The 22,753-nt window shown below is 41.5% G+C and overlaps 1 protein-coding gene across 2 annotated transcripts; it reads right to left on the bottom strand.

Annotated features, from left to right (window-relative positions):
• Positions 1-3,804: 3,804 nt before the first annotated feature.
• On the bottom strand, positions 3,805-19,923 carry LOC101845715 (zinc finger protein 76; the record flags this gene model as incomplete). Of its 2 annotated transcripts, none has more annotated exon segments than XM_035971950.1 (15): positions 3,805-4,131; positions 5,767-5,988; positions 7,385-7,524; positions 8,215-8,424; positions 9,403-9,582; positions 10,064-10,265; positions 11,241-11,357; positions 12,022-12,161; positions 13,167-13,271; positions 14,843-14,999; positions 15,490-15,645; positions 16,552-16,706; positions 17,208-17,301; positions 18,291-18,479; positions 19,852-19,923. In XM_035971950.1, coding segments are annotated over 14 exon segments (2,178 nt in total). In that variant the 3' UTR covers positions 3,805-3,972.
• Positions 19,924-22,753: the final 2,830 nt, after the last annotated feature.

Genomic DNA, 22,753 nt, shown 5'->3' with positions numbered 1-22,753 from the left:
CATGTGACATCCTATTTCCACAAGGTACGGACATATGGTATTTTATTGGCTCAACTGTCAACATCACTTTCAACAGTATAACAAAGTACAAAAAATCAGACCGTCGAATGAAACATCCGTCTTCAACAACCGTGAAAACTTTTTTTTTTAAACCTTACTTAACTACATCCAAAAAATGTCCCCGTTCGGGGGCTCAAACTAGCATCAACAACATCCCGACTAAAACAAAAAGAATTCATTACTAAAACAAAAAGAATTCATTACTAAAACAAAAAGAATTCATTACTAAAACAAAAAGAACTCATAGGAAGAGAGAAAATTTAGAAAAAAAACCCCCAAAAGATAGCTCACAAAGGGAAATACAGTCTAGCATGATTAGATATCTGTAGCGAACATGCACAGCAAAACACACACAAGAAAGATCTCGGAGTCCTGCTATGTGCAAGCTAGACTGTACTCTCAAAGACAAGATCACCAAGTTGTTGGAACATTTTTTTTTAAAACAAACACACAGTGAACAGATTTTCAGATCCCAAATTTGTTTCTCATAAAAAGATTTCCATGTCTCGCCAATTTCACTATGTGCACACTAGACTGTTTATGTGAGATGCACTGACAAAATGAGCTACGGTACTTTTCGGATTTTAGACTTTTATAGAAATTGATACATCAACTCTTTATAAGCGGAATTTGTACAATTTGTAAGTATGGAATAATAAAATGCACGGTAGATTTGAACAAAATGGCACCAATTGAAAATATTAAAAAATTAATTTAAATCTGCCCCCAGTGTCTGTGTTCGGCCAATATCTCCATTCTTGGCTTGCTAGAAATAACTCATTTTGTCAGCACGCCTCACATATATATGTATGACAATCCCAACATTAATTTTGATGACAATTGTAAGGTTTGCGTGTTGTGAACATTTTCAGGGAAAACATACTTTCCCACCTATTGCATCACTTTAGCAACTGAAACAGAACAGCAGGGTCAAGCATGGGAACCAGATACATTCGTGTTACTCCAGCATTCACAAAGAAATTGTTCTCTACTTCCATTTGTACATGAAATGATGTGTTGCGTCCTTTTTAAGCTGGAAAAAGCCATGGCAAGCTACTTCATACCAGCACTGGAATTTGGTTTGATTTTGATCCGCAAAATGCTATGGAATGAGATCAGGCCTAAATATCGAAATTAGAATAAAATCAAATCAATTTTTTCTTCTTAATCTTTTCTAGCAGTCAGCGTAAAAGCTTAGGGGGGTGTCAGAAGAGAAATAAAATAGAAATATTTATAATAAGGAAAGCAGGAAACAATCAGAGTACACTACGACCTTCAACCATCACATAGCGCCGCTGTCAAAACAAAAGTATTTTTTAAACTCAAAATTATTTTATTCATCTTCAGGTAAGTGGTTTGGAGTTACTCTTTCTGTTAAGACAGCAACGATATTTAACGTCCAGCCATGGTGGAAGTACCACAAATACTGCCCCGTAATATGAGCCACTTTTGAAAAAAATAAGTCCAAAAGTATACACCCCCCCACAAAAGGGATGTAATTCCACACCACCCTAACACTTCTAACAGATGATATCAGTCCCAATGCAATAACCAACATTTTGTAAACTTCATTTTCAGAGATTACATTATTTGATTTGATTCCAGGCAAGTACTCGATTTCACATATGTCGGGACTCCCCCCCCCCCCCCCCCCACCGCAGCATGTCAGAAATTCACCCCGTATTATACACACAGTTTACAAAACTGGTCCAATTTTTTGAGTCAGCGTATACCCCCTGTATTTCTACGTAAGGTCATGGTATAAGCGAGTATATAGCGTAATTATGTCCCATAATATGACTGGCAAGGCAAGCTAAATTATGTTGAAATGGCTGAGAAGTTTACAGGTCTCCAAATTTTGTGTCGTGCTTCCAAGCTTTCAATAAGCACCCTGTTTAGCTGATTGTCGACATAAACAAGGTTTCTGACCTCCTCCTCGGAGAATTCTACAACGCTGAGCCTCGAGGATACACAAGAACATACAAAATGTAAGTTCTAGAACGAAATCAAACGTACTTCTAAAGAGAACTGAAGAAGAAAAGTAGTTTCAACCCAAGACAAGTATCTTTGCATCTACATATATATATATGGTCGTTTTTAAGGACAAGCAGGCTAACCTAGATTTCGGGGGTTTCCAGAAATCTTGACCTACACCAAAAGTGGGCATTGCCCTATCTATAGGAGAAGTTTGGTTTCATTAGTGTGTATATTTGTTTGGTTATAGAGAAAACTCTCCTTGTCTTTTAAAGAAAATGAACATGGGGCAAAAACTTTACCTTCGATTTTCTCAAAGCAGCATTTTTCAGGATAGCCTCCTTGTTCTTAAAAGAGATCATATATACCGGTATATATCATGTATATCTATATATAGATTACACCATTCTGTTTCCAAGTACACTGTTCTTGGTTTTGAATCCTAGAGAACTTCAAATCTCTTCGGTACAACAGACAGGATTTTTTCATTCAGAGAAGGAGCAGGATGTGATAGCTTGTTCATTTTCGTCTGTCCGTAGTTTTAAAAAAAGTTTAAAAAGAAATCATCCTTTTTGATTTTCTTTGGTCTTTGCACGCGAGTCTAAAACTTGGATGACCAACAGAATCTAAAATGTCCATTAATATAGGTCACTGCAAACTAAAGTTCCGACACGCTTTCTTTGATGTTGTTGGTCTAAAGCGGGTTAAAAAAAAAATAGTAGGGAATTTACGACGGACACCTAAAACATCAAAACGTTTATCCATTTCTATCAACACCGCGCTCAAACACACGTCAACGAAACACGATCCAACAGAAAAGTGAGCACTTTTCGAGACTCATGCGGAGACGTTTAGATGGAGGGCAGGCAAGTAAACTATGGTAAGTCAGGTTTTCCCAATTTTACAGGAGAGACAAAAAAACGGATTTACTTGGAAGCGAAAATGCCGCCAGTTGCTGGGAACGGGTGGACGAACTTCTTTTTCCTAAGGGAGCCTAATGTCTGTCATGGCACTCGGAGGCTCCCTTATGAAAATGAAGTTCATTAACCCAAAACAACGCTTCAAGAAAATCTGTTTTTTGTATCTCTTGTAAATTTTGAAAAAAAACTTATCATAGTTTACTTGGCTGCCCTCGAGATGATCTTGAGAAGAAATCTACACGCTTACACTGAAATGTGGGGGCAAGATAGCATCGTTGGTTTCTAAATGAGCAATTTGTAGGCATGTTTATTGTAAATCATTTATTGTCGTGATCCTGTCTATGCACACACAGGGAAGTGTTTAAAATCGGGTCTCCAAATAAAGAAACTTTTTCATTACTGGATCAAGACTTTTTTTAAAAACAAATTTTCATTTGGTCACTGGTTTACAGAAGTGCCATACAAAGTAAAATGCACACAGGCAAATGAATCAAAGAGCCAGAACTCTTTAAATGCTAAACAGACGAAAGTGAACAAACTATAGCGGGTTAGCTAAGGCAAGATAAGTCATTGAAATGACACATACGTGTGTGTGTGTGTGTGTGTGTATGTGTGTGAGTATGTGAGAGAGAGAGAGAGAAAGAGAGAGAGAGAGAAAGAGAGACATAGAGAGAGAGAGAAAGAAAGAGAGAAAGAGACAGAGAGAAAGAAAGAAAGAAAGAGAGAGAAGAGAGAGAGAGAAAGAGAGAAAGAGAGAGAGAGAGAGAGAGAGAGAAAGAGAGAGAACACCAGAGAGAGAACACCAGAGAGAGAGAGAGAGAGAGAGAGAAAGAGAGAGTGAGAGAGAGTATTAAAGTGTGTGAGTGTAGAGCTTGGGAGGGGGGAGGGGAGGGGGGGGAGAGGGGAGACTGTACACCTTTATTCACAGTAGTGCAAGCCTCATTCCAAACGACCGCAAGACTTATACAGACTTATTTAGCAATAAGGTAGGAGGAGCGCGCGCGTCCATCCATCCCTCTCACTGGCTCAACGAGGTGGTGGTCACTGCGATAGCTTCTGTCGGAATGCTGACGTTCCCCCCGCCCTCTGGCCCCGCCCCGTCGTCACCGCTGGCAGCCTCCACCGACGTCCCGTCTGGCACATGTGTCAACGTCTCCAGGTGCTGAGCCGCCAATTGCTGGGAACGGGACGAAAAAAAAAGAAAAAAAACCACACAAGAATTTTAAAAAGAGTTGTTTGTTTTGTTTTGGCAAGGTTTTACGACGCTCGCAACTACATAAGACCGTATGAGCGCCAAGGGGTGGATGAGCTGGGACATTTCAGTGACCCACTTTCAGCACTCTTCAAGGACCCCCGAGCAACTGTTGAGTTCCTGCATGCTGTCGGCATCGCTGACCGTTAATGACGCCACAGTGCCAGAAGAGAGAGAGAAGGGGTGGATGTCAACAGAGAAGTCCAAACAGGGAATCAGGCTTACTCTGCTCACCTCTCTAGCCTCAACAGCACAAAGTCTGCTTCGACTATCAATCAAGGCACCCCGGAAATAGCAGTTCACAAGAGAGTGACAAACATACAAAAGAAGTAGAGGAAAAATGACGATAGTAAGTATGAGGAAAGAAAAAGCAACAGTTCCCCTTATGTTGCTCCGACACAGTATGAGCCTGAGTGGCCAGTTGCTGGGAACAGGAACGAAAAAAACCAAACCCACACAAGAATTTAAAATCGAGTCATGTCATCTTGGGTTATAGGTTTACTTTAGTTTAGTAGGAGTTTTATGGCGCTCACAACTGCATAAGGTCATATGAGCACGCGGAAAAAAAGGTTGGTTCTATTCGCAACAGTACACTGCACAGCCTGACTCTGGACAGATAGATCTAATAAAAAGTTTTACGGCATTTGCAACACAATGAGGTCATAAAAAGTGCAAATGAAAACGGAATTTAAGGGGAAAAAATAAAATTTTTAGCAAATGGGGTTCTTGTAAAACAGACGGGCACTTCCTAAGGCGTCCGGGTTGCACTGCAGTGGGTGCCTGGCCATTCTGGAGTACCAGAGAATGAGACTGCGGACCATCTATCGAAGACTGGAGCGAGCCTGCCCTAGACAGACACAACCGCCTCTTTACAGGCCTGCAGAGAGATCATCCAAGCCAAAAGCAGAGACGAGTGGCTAAACAGATGGGCCAACGCAGAAACAGGAAGATCTCTCTTCGGGTACATGGACAAACCCAACCCCAAAGACCCTTCGAATCTTTTATGTAGAGCCGATCAGACATTGATCTTCAGAGCCCGCACAGGACACTTACACACCAACAAGCACATAAACAAAATTAACCCCATGTGGGAACCCCATTGCAGACACTGTGACTACCACGAGGAGACCGTTGAACATCTTCTCTTTCACTGCCCAAACCTGGCAGTTCTTCGACGCAGGCTCCTACACACACCTACAGACTTACAAAGCCTGCTCTATTCTGGCGTTGACCAGATGACAAGGACATGTGGTTACTTGAGGGAGGCATTGCGCTGCCAAGAGCGAAATGCTCGCAGCTAAAGGGATTTGAAAACAACAACAACAACAACAACAGCAAATGGGGTTCTTCAACGAGCACCAAACAATTTTTTTAACACTTTGCCATCACAAGGCTCATATAGTAAAAACTCTTGCCATCAAAGGCAAAGGCATTTTGGGGGAAAATCCAAAGAAACTGGGTGGTAGACGTCGCCGATCGGCGAGATGAGGCGGAAAAGTGTTAAACAAAGGGTTCTGATTTTATCGGAGTATTCGACAGCTCTACGTCGGAGAGACTCACCTGTAACGCCTCGAGCTGTGAGGGATCGGTGACCACCAGGACTTGCTGCCCGGCCTCGCCCAGCGACAGACTTGTGAACCCGGCCACCCCGCTCTGTTGCAGCTCCTGCATGCTGATGGTGCCTGGCGACTGCAGAGCTACCAGGTTGGCCAGCTGGGCCGTGCCGTCGGCCAGAGTGACCACCGCCTCCGAGCTGTTCATCTGCGACGCCAGAAGCACCATCTGCTGGGGGATAGTCAGATGGAGAGGGGTTTTTAGTTTGTTTTGATAAGGTTTGTTTTAGTAAAGTTTTATTTACGGTGCTCGCAACTGTATAAGGTCATATGAGCGCCAAGGGGTGGATGTCAGCAGAAGTCCAAACGGGGAATCAGGCTTACTTTTCTCACCCCTTTAGCCTCAACAGCACAAAGTCTGCTTCGACTATCAAGGCACCCCGGAAATAGCGGGTCACAAGAGAGTGATAAACATACAAAAGAAGTAAAGGGAAAATGACGATAGTAAGGAGGAGGAAAGAAAAAGCAGAACTTCCCCCTTTGTTGGTTCGGCACAGTATGAGCATGACATTGATAAATCAGCCCATTTACGATTGTTTGTACTGTGCATAAGAACATGTTAATATCCTCCATTTGGGAATGGCCTAAAGACAACTTCAGTCACAAGCACTGCCCTGGTGGGGAGTAATAAGGTTTAAGACACTTGTAAAGCAAATAGGTTATGTATGCGCCGTAGACTTGAGGCATTACTAGAGAGTCACAATAAAAGGAAAGAAGGAGGAAAAATGAGTATGAAGGATGTTTGATAGGAAAAAAAGTGCAAACCACACCAGACCACCTGCCAACCACCTACCCACCCACCTACTTAGACTTGTGAAAGATATGGTAAAAGATCTCGCAAGAAAAAAAAACCGATCTAACAGACTGACAAAACAGATAGTGAGATGTTTTTTTGGATTTGGTAAGAGTTTTACAATACTTGCAACACACTAAGGTAATATAAGTGCCAAAGATTAGAGGTGTTACAGAGCAAGCCATACCAGAGCACTCGCTAACCACCCGCGTATAGATAGAGGGACGAGTTGAGAATGACTAAACTTGGCAATAAGAAAGCATTTATACACACAAGCAGTAAACATATAAATACCTTTTTTTTTTAAGGCAAGCAGCAAAACACTACACAGAGACAAGGAGAAACGTCTCACCTGTGACCCCTCACTACACAGAGACAAAGAGAAACGTCTCACCTGTGACCCCTCACTACACAGAGACAAGGAGAAACGTCTCACCTGTGACCCCTCACTACACAGAGACAAAGAGAAACGTCTCACCTGTGACCCCTCACTACACAGAGACAAGGAGAAACGTCTCACCTGTGACCCCTCACTACACAGAGACAAAGAGAAACGTCTCACCTGTGACCCCTCACTACACAGAGACAAGGAGAAACGTCTCACCTGTGACCCCTCACTACACAGAGACAAGGAGAAACGTCTCACCTGTGACCCCTCACTACACAGAGACAAGGAGAAACGTCTCACCTGTGACCCCTCACTACACAGAGACAAGGAGAAACGTCTCACCTGTGACCCCTCACTACACAGAGACAAGGAGAAACGTCTCACCTGAGAGCCGTCGGTGGAGTTGACTATGAGATTCTCGCCCGCACTCGTCTCCCCTGACTGCGGCAGCTCCGACTTGATCATTCTCTTCTTGGTCGGGGGCTCTGCCGACTCGGGGTTAGTCACACAGATGGCCATCTCAGCTGGAAGGTCAAACAAGGTCATTGAAGTTGAGTACGTTTTGGCATAGCTAAAATCATTGCATAACCTTTTTTATAAGTATATTACGACACTCGCAATTGCGTAAGGTCATATGAGCGTGCGGGACACATTTAACATTTTCAGGAGGTAGGAAATTTTAAATTTTGCCCGAGTGGCGGCCGAAGCCTACTCTAATCGATTTTGGACCGCAAAGAGATCTTTAACGTGTGCAACTTGCCCATGGGACCTCCAAGATATTTTGCCCATGTCCGAGAAAGCTAGGTGTAGATCTTTCCTACCAGAAGATCAGAGGTTGTGGCTGAAAGACAGCAGTAAGAAGGAGCCAAGGAGTAGCAGTAGAAAGGCTGCAGAAAGAGTCAAGAGCCCAGAGGAAGGGGCAAAGGAGGTGAGGGGGTGGGGGCAGATGACAGGAAAAGTTAAGGATGTGAAAGGAGAAAATTTGATAGAAGAAAATTTTCCGTCGCTAACTGGATTCGAACCTGGGACCTTTGAAAGAGAGGCAAAGACCTTAACCTCTAGGCTACGAGAGCCCCCCGAAGAATCTGTGCACTTACACTGGCCACTGGGAGCGACTGATCAGGTTTAAAGAATTAAGCAGACTCCAGTCTGTATGTACAACTAAAACGCAAAAATTAAGTTAAAAAAGGAGCTGCCAATCAAATCGTGCCTACCCCCGTCTCCAGCCAGCTCCTGAGGATAGTCCTCTCCGTGCGCCGTGCGTTTGTGCATGGCCAGCGTGCTGGTCTGTCTGTACGTCTTGCCGCAGTGGGAACACGTGTACGGCTTGGTGTGCGTGTGTACGACGTGGTGCTTGTACAGGCTGCTGTATTCTGTGAACCGCTTCCCGCAGTCCTGCACCGTACACACGTACGGCTTCTCACCTGGGGGGAAGAGAACATGAGTCAGTTTTACAAAGTAAGGTGAGGTGAGGTGAGGTGAGGTGAGGTGAGGTGAGGTGAGGTGAGGTGAGGTGAGGTGAGGTGAGGTGAGGTGAGGTGAGGTGAGGTAAGGTAAGGTAGGGTAGGGTAGGGTAGGGTAGGGTAGGGTAGGGTAGGATAGGGTAGGGTGGGGTAGGGTAGGAAGAGGTGAGGTGAGGTGAGGTGAGGTGAGGTAAGGTAAGGTAAGGTAAGGTAGGGTAGGGTAGGGTAGGGTAGGGTAGGGTAAAGTAGGGTGGGGTAGGGTGGGGTAGGGTAGGAAGAGGTGAGGTGAGGTGAGATGAGAAAATAAACATATTAATCGACAAGGGTGAAAATACCGCAGCGTCAACATACAAAGATTCAGCACTAATGCAGAACTGCACTCGTTACATTCATGTACCGTACATGATTCCATGAAAGGATAACAAAATTTCGTTCACAAAGAATAAGGCAGCAAATTTCGACATCCCAAACGCAAAACTTCTCTGAGGAAATGACAAAACAGTCTCTAAAAAGAAAAGATTATTTGTTCTAAAAAAAGTACGACAGAAGATCAATGGTGTCGTCTGGTGCTTGTTTGTTGGAGTAATGAGAGGCACATCGCAGAGAAAAAGAAAGGCAGACGGGAACAATGGAGAGAAAGAAAAACAGTAGAATGACACACACATACACACAAACACGGCAGGGAAAAATAATTTCTTCAAACACATTCACTCTCTCTACCTCTCACACACACACACTAGAAAAAGAAAAGTTATATTTAATTCTTGAGACAAATTCACTGTCTCTCACACACAAAGATTTATACACATAAAAAGGAAAGTTTAGTTTTAGTATAGGTTTTACTGCGCTCGCAACTGCATAAGGTCTGAAAAAGAAAAATTATATCTAATTCTTGAGACAAATTCACTCTCACAAGCTCACACAAAGAAAAAAACTGACCTGTGTGTATGCGTATGTGGTTCTTGTAGTTGGTCGCCGAGGCAAAAGCTCTCCCACAACCCTCCATATCACAGATATACGGCCGCTCCCCCGTGTGCGTGCGGATGTGGACCTTGCGGATGTTGGACGTGGTGAAAGATCTGGTGCAGCCTTCAAACGGGCATTTGAACGGGCGCTCACCTGGGTGGAGAAATTGGACAAGTCGATGACATGATGTCAAATTTTTTTCAGTCTAAACTTAGATTACATTCATTTAAAACTTAATTTTAATTAATTTTTCCACTTTACAAATCAATTTCATTTTTTATTGGGTGGAAATTTTTTTTTAACTCAACATCTGGAACATGTTCAAAAGACTAAAGTTATCATAGAAAATTAAAGCTTAAATTTGTATTGCAGAAAATTTCAAATGCCAGGCTATTTAATCTTCACCCATAACTAAATTTCCTAGAAGACTTTTATTTACCCCCAGCAAGTCAGCCAATAAAGGCCATATTGTCAAAGTCACAATAGATTTTTGAGCGTCATATCGAAAAGAAGTTGAGTGAAATAACATGCTGAAAATGATCATCCTGACAGCCACACCCCAACACTGGCACAAGCTAAGTGAACGACAAAATCTAGGACACTGGGCCACAAGCAAACAGTAAAATCGACTGACCCGTGTGTGTGCGGACGTGTTTCTGAAGGTCGCCCGACGTTTTGAACGCCTTCTCGCAGCCGCTCTCCGGACACGGGTACGGCTTCTCCCCTGTGTGCACGCGGTTGTGGGACTTGAGCCCGTACCCCGTGGCGAATGCTTTCCCACAGTTAGGGAAGTCGCAGATGAACGGCCGGTCCCCTGTGTGAGACCTTTCGTGAACCTGAGGACAACACAGAGTACATTATGATGATCATAATCATCCTCATTGCCTTTCTCACCCTGGATCAGGATATAGGCCACGAACAAACACTTTCCACCTTTCCCTATCCTGGGCTAGTCGCTTGATGTCACTCCATGTTTTCCCACTTTTCTGTACATCCATTTCCGTGACTCTTCTCCAGGTTCCATGTGGTCTTCCCCTTGATCTTTTACCCTGTGGGTTCCAATCTAACACTTTTCTTGTTATGCCGCAGCTTGACTTAATGATCATAATGAATGTCATTTAATTAGTGCGTTTCCACTTAGAAAATCCCCTAGGTACTTCTTTTCACTAAAACGAAAAGAGGGAGAGAGAGAGAATTGCTGTCCTTAGAAATAGTCATTTTAACAAAAGCAATTTTTTCTCTCCCTCTCTTTCTTTCTCACCTACTTTCACACATCCACACGGGGTTATTATTAACACTAGATTCTATATAGTTTATCTAAAAGTAAATGTTTCCTCCAAATCGACATCTATTTCTACAACAACAATGAGCTGAAAGAGTGCCTGAAAAATCTATCCACATACAAAGAATTTTGAGGGTGTTATTTCAGTATCGGAGCTCGTGGGGTGGGGCGGGATAAAGTGGAAGGGCACATACTAAAATATTACATACAGAAGAACAATTTTAACTCCTCTTATCATTCCTAACACTTTAAAAAACTAAAATACCAATTTCCAGGGACGCCACTGGAATTTCGTTTTTAAAAATCATATATCTTTATAAAATTGCATTTGTAAACAAAAAGAGAGTTAATACATACACATCTAGTAAGGGGTTAAACAGAATAAAGTGCACTTTTCTGTAAGAAAAATGTCAAAATAAGGTTCACAGAAACAAAATTTGAAAACAACATTTTAGTGAAAAATATAGGACAAAATGGGATTCCTGCATTTCTCTTTTCGCGGAACATTAGCCATGAGTGATCTCAATACCTTCAAGTGGTGGTGGGTGGTATAGAGGCGGCCGCAGTCTTCGTATAGACACTTGTACGCCTTGTCCCCGATCACTAGGGCTTTGTCCGACGATTTGTCTGCGGCTCCGATCATTGTCTGCAGAAATAAAACCAAAAAAAAGGTCAAATCTTAATCGTATACCTCTTTATCAAAAAATTCTTGTTGTGAATTTCTTTTTTGTTTTCACAGACAAAGCCTCCATATTCCCCTTCTTGTACTATTTAATTTGTACATAGAAATTTTTCATACGGCAAAAGACGAAACCATATTATAATGCCATTTTGAGACAGCATTGCAAAAAACCTATCTTTAGAAAAATCTTTAAAATTTCCGTAACACTGTTTTGACTACAATGTAAAAAAAAATTCATATTGGAATGGACTACGCCATTCACTTTTATGCCCCATTCACCCTTGAAAACAAAATCTAAAAACATTTCAAACTTTCTTCTGAAAGAAGAACAATTCACTATAATAGAAAAAGCAATACTTCCCATTCCTCTCTTCCATGTACCTCTCATCTTCAGTTCATATATAACCTAACTGTGTTGAGAGTGCCGTAAAACTCTTACAAAAACTAAAAAACTAATCTCCTGAGCAGAACATTTACGATCACACCCACACCTAAGAAGATCGTTGACCCGAACCTAGCCGTGCAACGAACTGTTGTGAATGCAACGAACTTAGGTTCCGCGAGCTCATAGGACTTTATGCAGTTGCGAGCGCCGTAAAACCCCTACTTTAAGTAAACAAAAACATACCTGAGAAGCCAGTTGGTCCAGGTTCAAACTCGACGCGTCAATCTGCGAGGAGCCTGCGGCGAAGAGACCCTCGGGGTTCGGGTGGCTGATGAAGGCCGTGGAGCCGTCTTCCAGTTGGATGGCTTGCAGACCTTCATTTACTGAGACACATGGAAAAACACATTACTTTTTTCTTTAAAATGTGGGTGTTTTATATGGCCCTATTAACACAATTTAGATCATTTAATAATAATAATAATAAATTACATTTACGTAGTGCGATTCCACCTTTACAATAATATTAATAACATGGTTCAAATAGTGATCTTTTCAAACCCCCTCCCCTCCCCCCTCTCTCTTCCCATTTCATTGAGGAAGTGGGCTTTGACCCTGCCTGTCAGGACCGACCCGGGAGGAGAGGAATACGGTGTCCCAGCTGGAAGACTGAGATATTTAGTAAAGATCCCCCCCCCCAGCGTGCTACAGCAAAGCACCTAACTAACCTCATACATTCTAAACAGAAAATTCAAAAGTCTTTTAGGATATCTAGGAAATCTAGTAATAGGTGAAGATTAGACAGACAGGCATTTGAAGTTTTCTGCAATACAGCTTTAACACTTTGCAGTCACTTGGCGCAATAATGTGACGGTGAAAATTATCCGTTCCGGTCATCTGGCACACTTCTGGGTGCCCCAGGCCCGAGAAGTCCGTTGCAGTCGCTCTCCTGGATGGGTGATCAGATGGGGTATTTTGTACTGCTGGCTGTGTGACTGCAAAGTTATAAGCTCTAATTTTCTGTTATATCTTGTCTTATTGTCTTGTGAAAATGTACCAGCTGTCTAAAATTACCACTTTTCTCCTCAACATTCGATGGTCGGTTTTTTTTTAGTAGAGGTTTTACGGCACTCGCAACTGCATAAGGTCATATGAGCGCCAGAAAATTAGAGGTGTTACAAGAGAGTCACAAACATAAAAAAGAAGAAGGGGAGATAAGGACGATAGGTGTTTGATAGGAAAGAAGAAGCAAACCACACCAGAGCACCCGCAAACCACCCACTTCCGATGGTCGGCTTGGACAGGTTCGACGGTACTTTTAAGAGAGCTATAGAAACAAAATGTATGAGGACATGTACGGGGAAAAAACAAAACATCAACAGGACTCGTACAAGCTTCTCTTGGCGTGGGCTGCAACAACGCCGTGGTCCCGTTCTCCAGCTTGATCGTCTGCCCTTCCACAAACTTGGGCAACAGTTGAGATTCTGGGACAGTTTCTGGAAGGATTTTATTCAAAAAGTCCATCAGCAGGAGAAGAAGAAATCAATGAACAGTCTGAACACATAAGATAAGAAAAGATAAGATAAGATAAGAGAAGATAAGATAAGATAAGATAAGATACATCTTTATTGTCCAGATCCTGGCACATTGGTTTGGTGTTTCGTTATATACACACATACACACACACACACACACACGCACGCACATACCCACCCACCCACCCACACACACGCAGTATGCTTGCACTCACAAGCAGGCTCAGTCACATGCAAAATATAAATGAACAGTAATATAAACAATAATAATGTTAAGCTGGATACATACTCAGTATTCTGATTGTGACTCAATGTTATTCTGATGCAAGCTCAAAGGTCATATATGAATACGGTACTTAAAACAAGATGATTAAGATGGACGAAGTTTGATGGATGATGGTAAGAATGGCCTTCTGTACCTTTCTTTGAGACAGATCAGAAGCCTAGGTTTTTTACTTCTGACTCATATTTTTATTCGAAGGGAACAAAGGATGTTTATTGTCCAAAAAGATGAGTGGTAATAATAGTTTATCTGTCAATCACTGACGCTGATCACTAAATCTGTTGAGGAGAACATTTCTTAAGCAAAATAGAAGAAATAAGAATTAAGATAACATTTGGTCTCTGCTAAGGCTAATGAGATTGATTCTGGTAGATAAAAGTTTGCCACATTTTGAGCATTTAATGGCTTCACTTCCACTTGTGAATAAGTGCAGCTTGAGAGCTTCTCTCTTGGTTTCAGCATTTCTACTTCATAAAGCCTCACTCATACCATCAGTGATAGACTCTAACCAGATATCCATCAAATTATGTCAAACACTTTTTTTCTCTCCAGAATTGCTCAATATTTTGTGCAGGGTATTCTTTTTACTTTGATTACAGAATCAACAACAGTAAATACCGTTGTCAATAACATAAATACAGTCAGAGGAAGTGTTGGACCATATCTGGTGGATACACTAGTAAAGTCCGACACCGACAATATGTGAGGCAGCGTGGTGAAGTCAGGCGCTCGTCAAAGTAATAAATATTTTTTTTAAACGGCATTTTTCTTCCTGTTTGGCAATTTTTGTCGAATTTTCATTTTTTGACTCAACACCTTCTATGTTCATTTAAAAACAATTTTCAGAGTGGCTTTTACTGAAAAACGTTGATTAAAGGAACAAAAAGTTTTAATTTATAGTTTCCAAGAGCTCTCAAGCTTTGGACGTCACCAAACTTTGGTGGCCATTTTCTGTCTTATTTTACCTCTGAAAACAGATGACCTCCACCTCCTTCAATCCAAAATATCTTGACTTCAATTAAAGATAGATGGATATTTTTTTCATTGAAAGCAAGACAAATAAAAAAGCTTAAAGACGATACCAAAAACTCCATTTGCCCAAATATCGACGAGCGCCTGATTCCACCGCGCCGTGACACATATGATTTGCTGCTCTCTGTAATTTCACCCTAATAGTAAATAGTAAATAGGGGTGGGGGTGGGGGAGGGGGGGAGGGAGAGAATCCCATCGATGGAGCGAGCGACTCACCGGGATCTTTAGGCGCCTCGATCAGCGTGGTGGTCCCGTCGGGGAGAGTGACCGCCTGCACAGTTTGGGTGGTCTCCCCTCCCTCGGAGGTGGTCATGAGGCCGGGCATGGAAAACTTGAGTGCTTCCATGGGGGCGTCGGCAGCCACCACATTGCCCTGACAGGAGAGTTCTTAGTTTCAGTAAGTGTTTTACGGCACTTGCAACACAATAAGGTCATATAAGTTGCCGAAGATTAGAGGTGTTACAAGAGAGTTACAACCACAAAAAAGATAGAGGGGAGATAAAGACGATAGATGTTTGGTAGGAAAGAAGAAGCAAACCACACTTGAGCACCCGCCAACCACCCACTCTGACAGGAGAGAAGAACAATATTTACGCTAAAACCTCCAGAAGAACATATGACCATCACATTATACACAACATACCCAAAGAGAAATCCATAATCATTACATAATCTAGAATGTGACTCGAAAGAACACATGAGTTTTATGACACTACATCAAAATTTACTTAACGAGTACAGATGTGTTTTCAAGATCCTCAAGAACTCTGAGGCCCAAATGTTTTATGATTTTGTAGTTGTTCAGCAAACTACCACTTTGTTGGAACAGCACAAGTCGGGAAGCACAAGAGTTCCTGACTTACGTCTGAGGTCTGCATGAAGAGCCGGATGACGTGGTCAGCTGAGACAGGCACAGCCAGGTTCCCGTCGGCGTCAGTGGTCAGCAGGATTCCCTCCTGCTCCGCCGCCTGCACCAGATGGGTTTCTGAGGTCAGAACGTTGGGGTCATCCAACGCGACCTGTGAAAACAAAATTAACGCTACAAAAAAAAATTCTCTTGACTACCTTTCTGCCATAAGCTGAAAAAACACCTTTTTTTTCATTTTGGCAGCAAAGTTTTTCATTCGCTAAATCGAAAGTCTGATCAGTAACCTTACTTGAGTGAAAAAAAATCAAGGTAAAACAGACAAGTTTTTAAATAAATCTAAATTCAAATTTCGGAATCACTCGATTTTTAAATAGTTATGCTGACAAAAAACCTCTTTTTCTCTGAACTGCTGTGACGAAAAAAACAAAAAGGCATTTTATCAGCTTACGGCAGCTTTGTGAAACCATCCAAAACTAAACTAATGCACAAAACTTTTTAAGGTCTTGGTCTTTCTGTCAAACCTGTAAAATCTTAATAACACATCACGCTTGAAAACAATATCCTTTTAAAGCAGAAACATTTTGATCAAACAAATTGTGCTGAGCAAGACAAAATTCAAGCCATTTTGAGGGCAGAACACACTCTCCCTGAGCATGACGCCTGGCTGAGAGGGGAAAAAATTTCCAAGAAGAATGATAGAATTTCAGTTCCCAGTCAGAAAAGAACCCAGAACTTCCAGGAGATAGCCTTATCTATCAACTATACAAATGAAACTTTTGTATCAATACTCATTGTAAGTTAAGAATGAACGTCTTTGCTGTCAAAAAGAGAAAACCATCCTCAAGCCTAAAGAAAAAAACTTTCCTTTAAAGAACTCACTTATTTCATACACCTTACAAACAGAAAATAGCTAACTTGACAAAACTTGCAAATATTCCTTCTCAGGACACAAGAAATGATAAAAACGGAAGACTTCAGACTCAAAGAAAGAATTCCTAATATTTCCAGAAAAGCAACCCCCCGCACACATCTTTCAGAACATCGCACATCAGCTGACCTGAGTATTCACCTCCTCTAGCCCCTGGGACTGACCACTGTCCACTGTGTCGGCCACCACGCCCTCCAGGCCCCCGACATGATGCAGCACCTCCGAGGGGGGGCCTCCCGCCACTCCCAGCCCAATAGGATCATCGTCAACTTCTCCTATTTCACCTGTGTTAGGGGGGGAAAAAATTAATAATTATCTGGAATGTTACATCATTAACAAGAAAGAATTAAAACATGACATACAATTGACAATTTTTCAAAAACTTTGCCAATGAGCAAAAGGCTAGTTTGGCTCTTCTGAATCTCCTGACGAGACTGTATTCACTTTTGAGGAGACAATAATAATATTAAACTGAGCACGTCTGCTCTTTTTCACCTACAATAGTGTCTTTAACATGCACATAATGGACCTCAGAGTTTTTCATCTTTATCCTTGAAGATTATATGCACATTGCAAACAGATTTAAAGTCCAGAATTTTTTCATATACATATATATTCTTTGTATAAAAAAAGCCGCAACGTACATAGCGAAAAGATTTCCACGCCCCGTCAACTTCACTCATGTGCTATAGTGTATACTCAAACCAATCTTAAGTTGAAAGTAAAGTTGTGACAACCCCCCCCCCTCCCCCCTCGATAATACAACTAACTTCCTGACACCTCACCTGGCACAATGGTCACATGATCATCATCGACGTCGTGAGCTGCCGTCAAAGCTTCCTCCCCGTCAGAGTTGAGATGATCTCCTTCGATAGTACCCTAGAGGTAAAAAAAACACAATAAAATGGGGTTACCCTAAATCTCTTTTCTTTTTTTTTTTAAATCAAGATTCACTTTACTTAAGAAAGCTATTCTTAAGGGTATGCATGCTTGAGGGAGCAAAATCATTCTAAATTCATAAAAATTTTCACCCCACTCACAAGAACCAGGCTGCATTTAATTTCGCTACTATTGTTTAGTCTGTTAGCATTTTCAAATTCACATACAGTTGGATTGAATGAAGTTTTTATATTTGATTTTATAGGCCTATGGGTATATCTTCAAACCACAGGGTAGATTTTCTTTCTGTAAAGCAGGAGAGTTAATCTCTACTGCTCAGGGTACCAAACTAATTACCACACTAAGGTTGTGGAACTTACTGGATAAATACTCACTGAGCAGCCAAAAACTAAACCTTTTTTTCACACAATGATATTCCATGAATTAAAACAGATTTTAAAAAGTTAAAATAACAACAAATCAAGGCATAAATTTTCGCTCTCATGTCAATTTATCAGAGCTAGAGTTTGGGACCTTATCTTGACAACAAGTTATATCATTTGGGTGCATGGGGCTGTGATATATGGAGATTCTCAGGATGGATTATCTGAAATTCTCTCCCAAGCCCGATATAATTGTTCTTCTGACCAAATGCGGCCCACAAGCCTTGAGCTTGACACCGGTCATCATCATCATTGCCTTTCTCACCCTGCACCAGGGTATAGACCACAAACAAACAATTTCCACTTTTCTCTATTCTGTGGTAGCCTCTTGATGTTATTCCATGTCTGGTGTCTTCCCACTTTTCTGTACATGATCAATTTCTGTGATTTTTCTCCAGGTTCCATGCGGTCTTCCCCTTGATCTTTTACCCTATGGATTCCCATCCAACACTTTCTTTGTTATTTGACACCTGTGATGTGAAGGAAATTAGTGCCATACCTCTGTGTGTTCCCCCCGTGTAGTGTTAAAGAAAATTAGTGCCGTACCTCCGTGTGTTCCCCGAGTGTAGTGTTAAGGAAATTAGTGCCGTACCTCAGTGTGTTCCCCGAGTGTGGTAAAGTCCTCGTCGTGCACGGTGGTGGAGAGCGGCGACAGGGAACTCGGCTCGGCCAAACCCTCCAGCACATTGTCCATTGTCTTCTACAGCAGCACGAACATCAGAGATCACACCAAGACTGGACACAGACCAGACCAACGATACACATTAGTGATATTATATATATCTATGGAAGAGAAAAGTTGGCTGTACTCAAATACAAAACAGTCATTAAAAAACGTTACCCCCTACAGACATACAGTATAATTACTTTCCAATAATTTTACAGTCAACAAAAACTATTAAATTTTCTTTCAACATCTCAACATCTATACCGAGGTATGCTAATATAGTTCAAGCAGTTGGTACGTTTTGAAAAGTGAGCGATGAAAAAATAAAGCAAGGACAATTTTTAAAAAATAATAAATTCTTTTTTTTTGTCTTCAAAAGGCAATAAAAGTTTGTCAAGTGCTTTATAAATTCCTAGCTGAAAAATATATAACGAAGGCTACAAAACTTCCGATTTTTTGTCTTTGCAAAGTGCAGAGCTTCATTATCGTGGAGGTAATCTTTTATATTTGGTTCTTTAAAAAAATTTCTTTTCAGGAATTTGACAGAAGAGAAACTTTTCAGTTCTTTGAATTTAAGAGAAATGACCCTTCTGATTTCTGAAAAAATTTTTATTTAAAATTTTAAAAGTTTTTTTCAGTGAAAAAGACCTGATTTCTGGGAACTTCGTACGTGATAGACGTTCACAGGAGCAAACATGATAAAGTAAAAAATTATTGAAATAATCAATCGGCTTTCTGTTCTGTCAACAAGGAAGAAAGCATGCATATTTTCCCCAAAAATGATTTTAGACAAATACAAAGACTCTTACGTAAAATAAAGATACAGTACAGTTGCCGTAGTAGAGAACCAAGAATTTGAAAGAATAAAAGACTTGACCCGTGTCATTAAAGAAATTCCAAACAGTGCAGTGACACCACAAAACATGCGAAGAATTATTTATACCGCGACTGATTGGACTTAAAAAACTACTCAAATGGAGACAATCAAGTTAAAAATTATCTTTTTACTTCGTTCTTTCTTTGCGTTTTGATAAACAATGAAAAGCTTGCCTTTTCCCCATACTTACGCTTCACAAAACAAGATCACCGATTTAAACTCCCAAAACTACTGGAATTACTTACACCAAACAAAGGGGAAAAAAGAAAGTAGGCTAAATAATACAATCTATAAGATCTAGATCTATTCCTTTAATTTTATTATACTAGATCTAGATATCTAGAATCTAGATCTGGATTTAGATCTAGATCTATCTAGAGATATCTATACTACACTGGTGTAGCACTGCCCATTCAGTGGAGTTGGGAGGAAAGTTCTCTCCCATGAGCTACGAAAATTTCAGGGCAGATCTGGGTCAAAATCGAAAACCAGTTTAGCAAATTCTTCGTCCCAAAACCTGTAACTATTCCGATTATTGTCTGGTTTTAAAACAAATTACTAACGTATGAACATGATGTGGGCCTCTGCTCAGGTCGAACAGGAACAGGGATGGGGAAAGACTGTCTGAATCTCGCCTTTTCATTCTCTAGTGGGGACTGGGGACAATGGCGGCATAGTCGGAAGAAAGGCAATAATTGAAATGGCGAAACCTAGACATTATTGATACAAAATGCGATTCGCGTTGACGTTAATTGACTTCACGACGGGTGTACCGTTATGTTCAGAGTACGGGTGCCTTGAGACACAGCTCTCTCAGCACCCCAGGAACTCAGAACAACAATGAACACTGGGAAAACTTACCCAAAAATCCCTGTTCAGTACCGCCATGCACTGCTCAAGCTTCAAGATGGCGGCGTATTAATGAATATTAATGAGCATGGCACAGGAAAACCTGAAGGAGTTCTCGTTCGTTAAAGAAAACTGAAAAATTAGGGCTCAACTTTTCTCAACTCAAGTAAATAATGAATTCGATAGAATGTTGCTTTTTTTTCTTTCAGATGGAAAAGACTGTCGCAGTCAATTAGAACTCCGACTAAAGCTTTATAAATGAAAAACGTGCGCTTATATTATGTGTGTGTGTGTGTGCGCGCGCGAGTGTGTGTGTGTGTGTGTGTGTGTGTGTGTGTGTGTGTGTGTGTAAATTAATGCAACCTAAAGGAAAGAAAAACACACAGGCCACAGGTGCTTATACAGGTTAAACGTCCACAACAGTAAAACAGAGGCCTGCCTACTAAGTAGGCCTACTACAGATTGTGTCACCTAAGTTTCTCACAGATTCTTCAAAAGAATTTATAAAGGCGTTGCTTAATTGAGCATAATTTTAGCCGATCTTTATTCATTAGTTTATTTATTTACTTATTTATACATTATTAATTGTTATTGTTGTTGTTGCTACTGCTGTTGTTGCTGTTGTTGTTGTTGTTGTTGCTGTTGTTGTTGTTGTTGTGTTACTTTATTGACCTGATCTCAGAACAACGAACTCGAGCTAATTATTGTTGACCTTTCAAGTTTATGATAATATTACCTGCTTTATTTCGTAAAGGTTACCTCATCCAGTACATACATAGATCTATAGGCATTAGATCTCTATATTATCAATTTCTGCTAATGGGCGGGCCATGGTGATAGTTATACCCTGGTAACTGTCAGTAGCCTGATATAAAATATAATGTTTCTTCTCTTCCCTGGCTCTAATTCCTATCTAGTATCTGTCTGTTTGCGCTTGGATTACAGACTCTCCATAGAATTACTCTGTAATAAAATCCTAGACTGCGCACTGTACGTCATTGCCGCTGCTTTTTGCTCTCCATATTATATAGGCCGGGAAGGGAGGGGATGGCTATCAGTATCAGACGTATAGCCTATTATTATTTGACCTCTGTCGCTTTTTTTTCCTCCCTCCCCTCTGCTCCCATCCCTCCCCCTATCCGCATCACACCAAAGCTCGCATGGTACCAACTGAGTTCACAGCTCACCCATGAACGGAGAAGTGCATATAATTCTCTCTATCTCTCTGTCTCTGTCTCTGTCTCTGTCTCTCTGTCTCTCTCTCTCTCTCTCTCTCTCTCTCTCTCTCTCTCTCTCTCTCTCTCTCTCTTTCTTTGTCTCTGCCTGTCTGTCTGTCTGTCTGTCTGTCTGTCTGTCTGTCTGTCTGTCTGTCTGTCTGTCTGTCTGTCTGTCTGTCTGTCTGTCTGTCTGTCTGTCTGTCTGTCTGTCTGTCTGTCTGTCTCTCTCTCTCTCTCTCTCTCTCTCTCTCTCTCTCTCTCTCTCTCTCTCTCTCTCTCTCTCTCTCGTCAGATACTCGCACAGAAGACAGAGAGCAGTCGACGCCACACTTGTCTTGTCCCTGGTCACCTCCATCAACCTTGGCACCCCCCCCCCCTCCCCCCTTCCCCCCTAGGGCAATGCCATTGACTGAAGTGTCTTTAAGCCATTCCCAAAGGGGGTCGGGGGATATTAAATGTTCTTATGCATAGTAGAATTGTAAATGGGCTGAGTTATCAATGTCATGCTCATACTGTGTGGGAACAACAGAGGAGGAACTGGTGCTTTTTCTTTCCTCATCCTTACTATCGTCATTTTTCCCCTACTTCTTTTGTAAGTTTGTCACTCTCTTGTGAACTGCTATTCCCGGGGTGCCTTGATAGTCGAAGCAGACTTTTTGCTGTTCAGGCTAGAGAGGTGAGCAGAGTAAGTCTGATTCCGCGTTTGGACTTCTCTGTTGACGTCCACCCTTTGGCGCTCATATTATTATGACCTTTTGAAGTTGCGACGTCCGTAAAACCTTACTAAAACTAAAAACCTTGGCTCATCTACTAGGCTATGACTGATTGCCTCATCATCGATGGTACCTCTGTAACTTCCAGCTGGTCTACCTTTTCTTCTTTTTCCAGTTGGTCTCCAATACCATCTGAATCTATGGCAATCTTGTCTCTGGCATTCTCAAAACATAAGTCGGTGGGGTGGTCTGTTTGAAATCTCTTGAAAATATTGTGCCCATCAATCATTTTTATGTTTTGGGCTAGCAGATGCCATGTCGCCATCTTCGATCCCTTTCTTTTTTTCTGGTCCCTCCGAGAAGTTTTCAGTCTCCAGCCAGTCTTTTGTTTTAATAGTAAGAGTTTTACGGCACTTGCAACACCATAAGCCATAAGGTCATAGGAGTGCCGAAGATTAGAGATGTTGCAAGACAGTAACAAACATAAAAAAGGAGGAATGATTAGGACGATAGATGTTTGACAAAAAGGAGCAGACCACACCAGAGCACCCGCCAACCAGTCTTTTTGGTGTGATCTAATACAATTCTCTTAAGTCGTTTTTGTTTGCTTCTTCTTGAGCTTAAAGACCTTGCTTTTCTACGTATTCCCGTTTGTTTTTTCTCGCCTTCCTTTTGCCTTTTGTGTG

The sequence above is a fragment of the Aplysia californica genome, unplaced genomic scaffold (genome assembly GCF_000002075.1).
Source record: "Aplysia californica isolate F4 #8 unplaced genomic scaffold, AplCal3.0 scaffold00545, whole genome shotgun sequence".
NCBI classification, from domain to species: Eukaryota; Metazoa; Mollusca; class Gastropoda; order Aplysiida; family Aplysiidae; genus Aplysia; species Aplysia californica.
The sequence above is the reverse complement of the archived record's forward strand: the minus strand, read 5'-3'. Positions and strand labels throughout refer to the sequence as shown.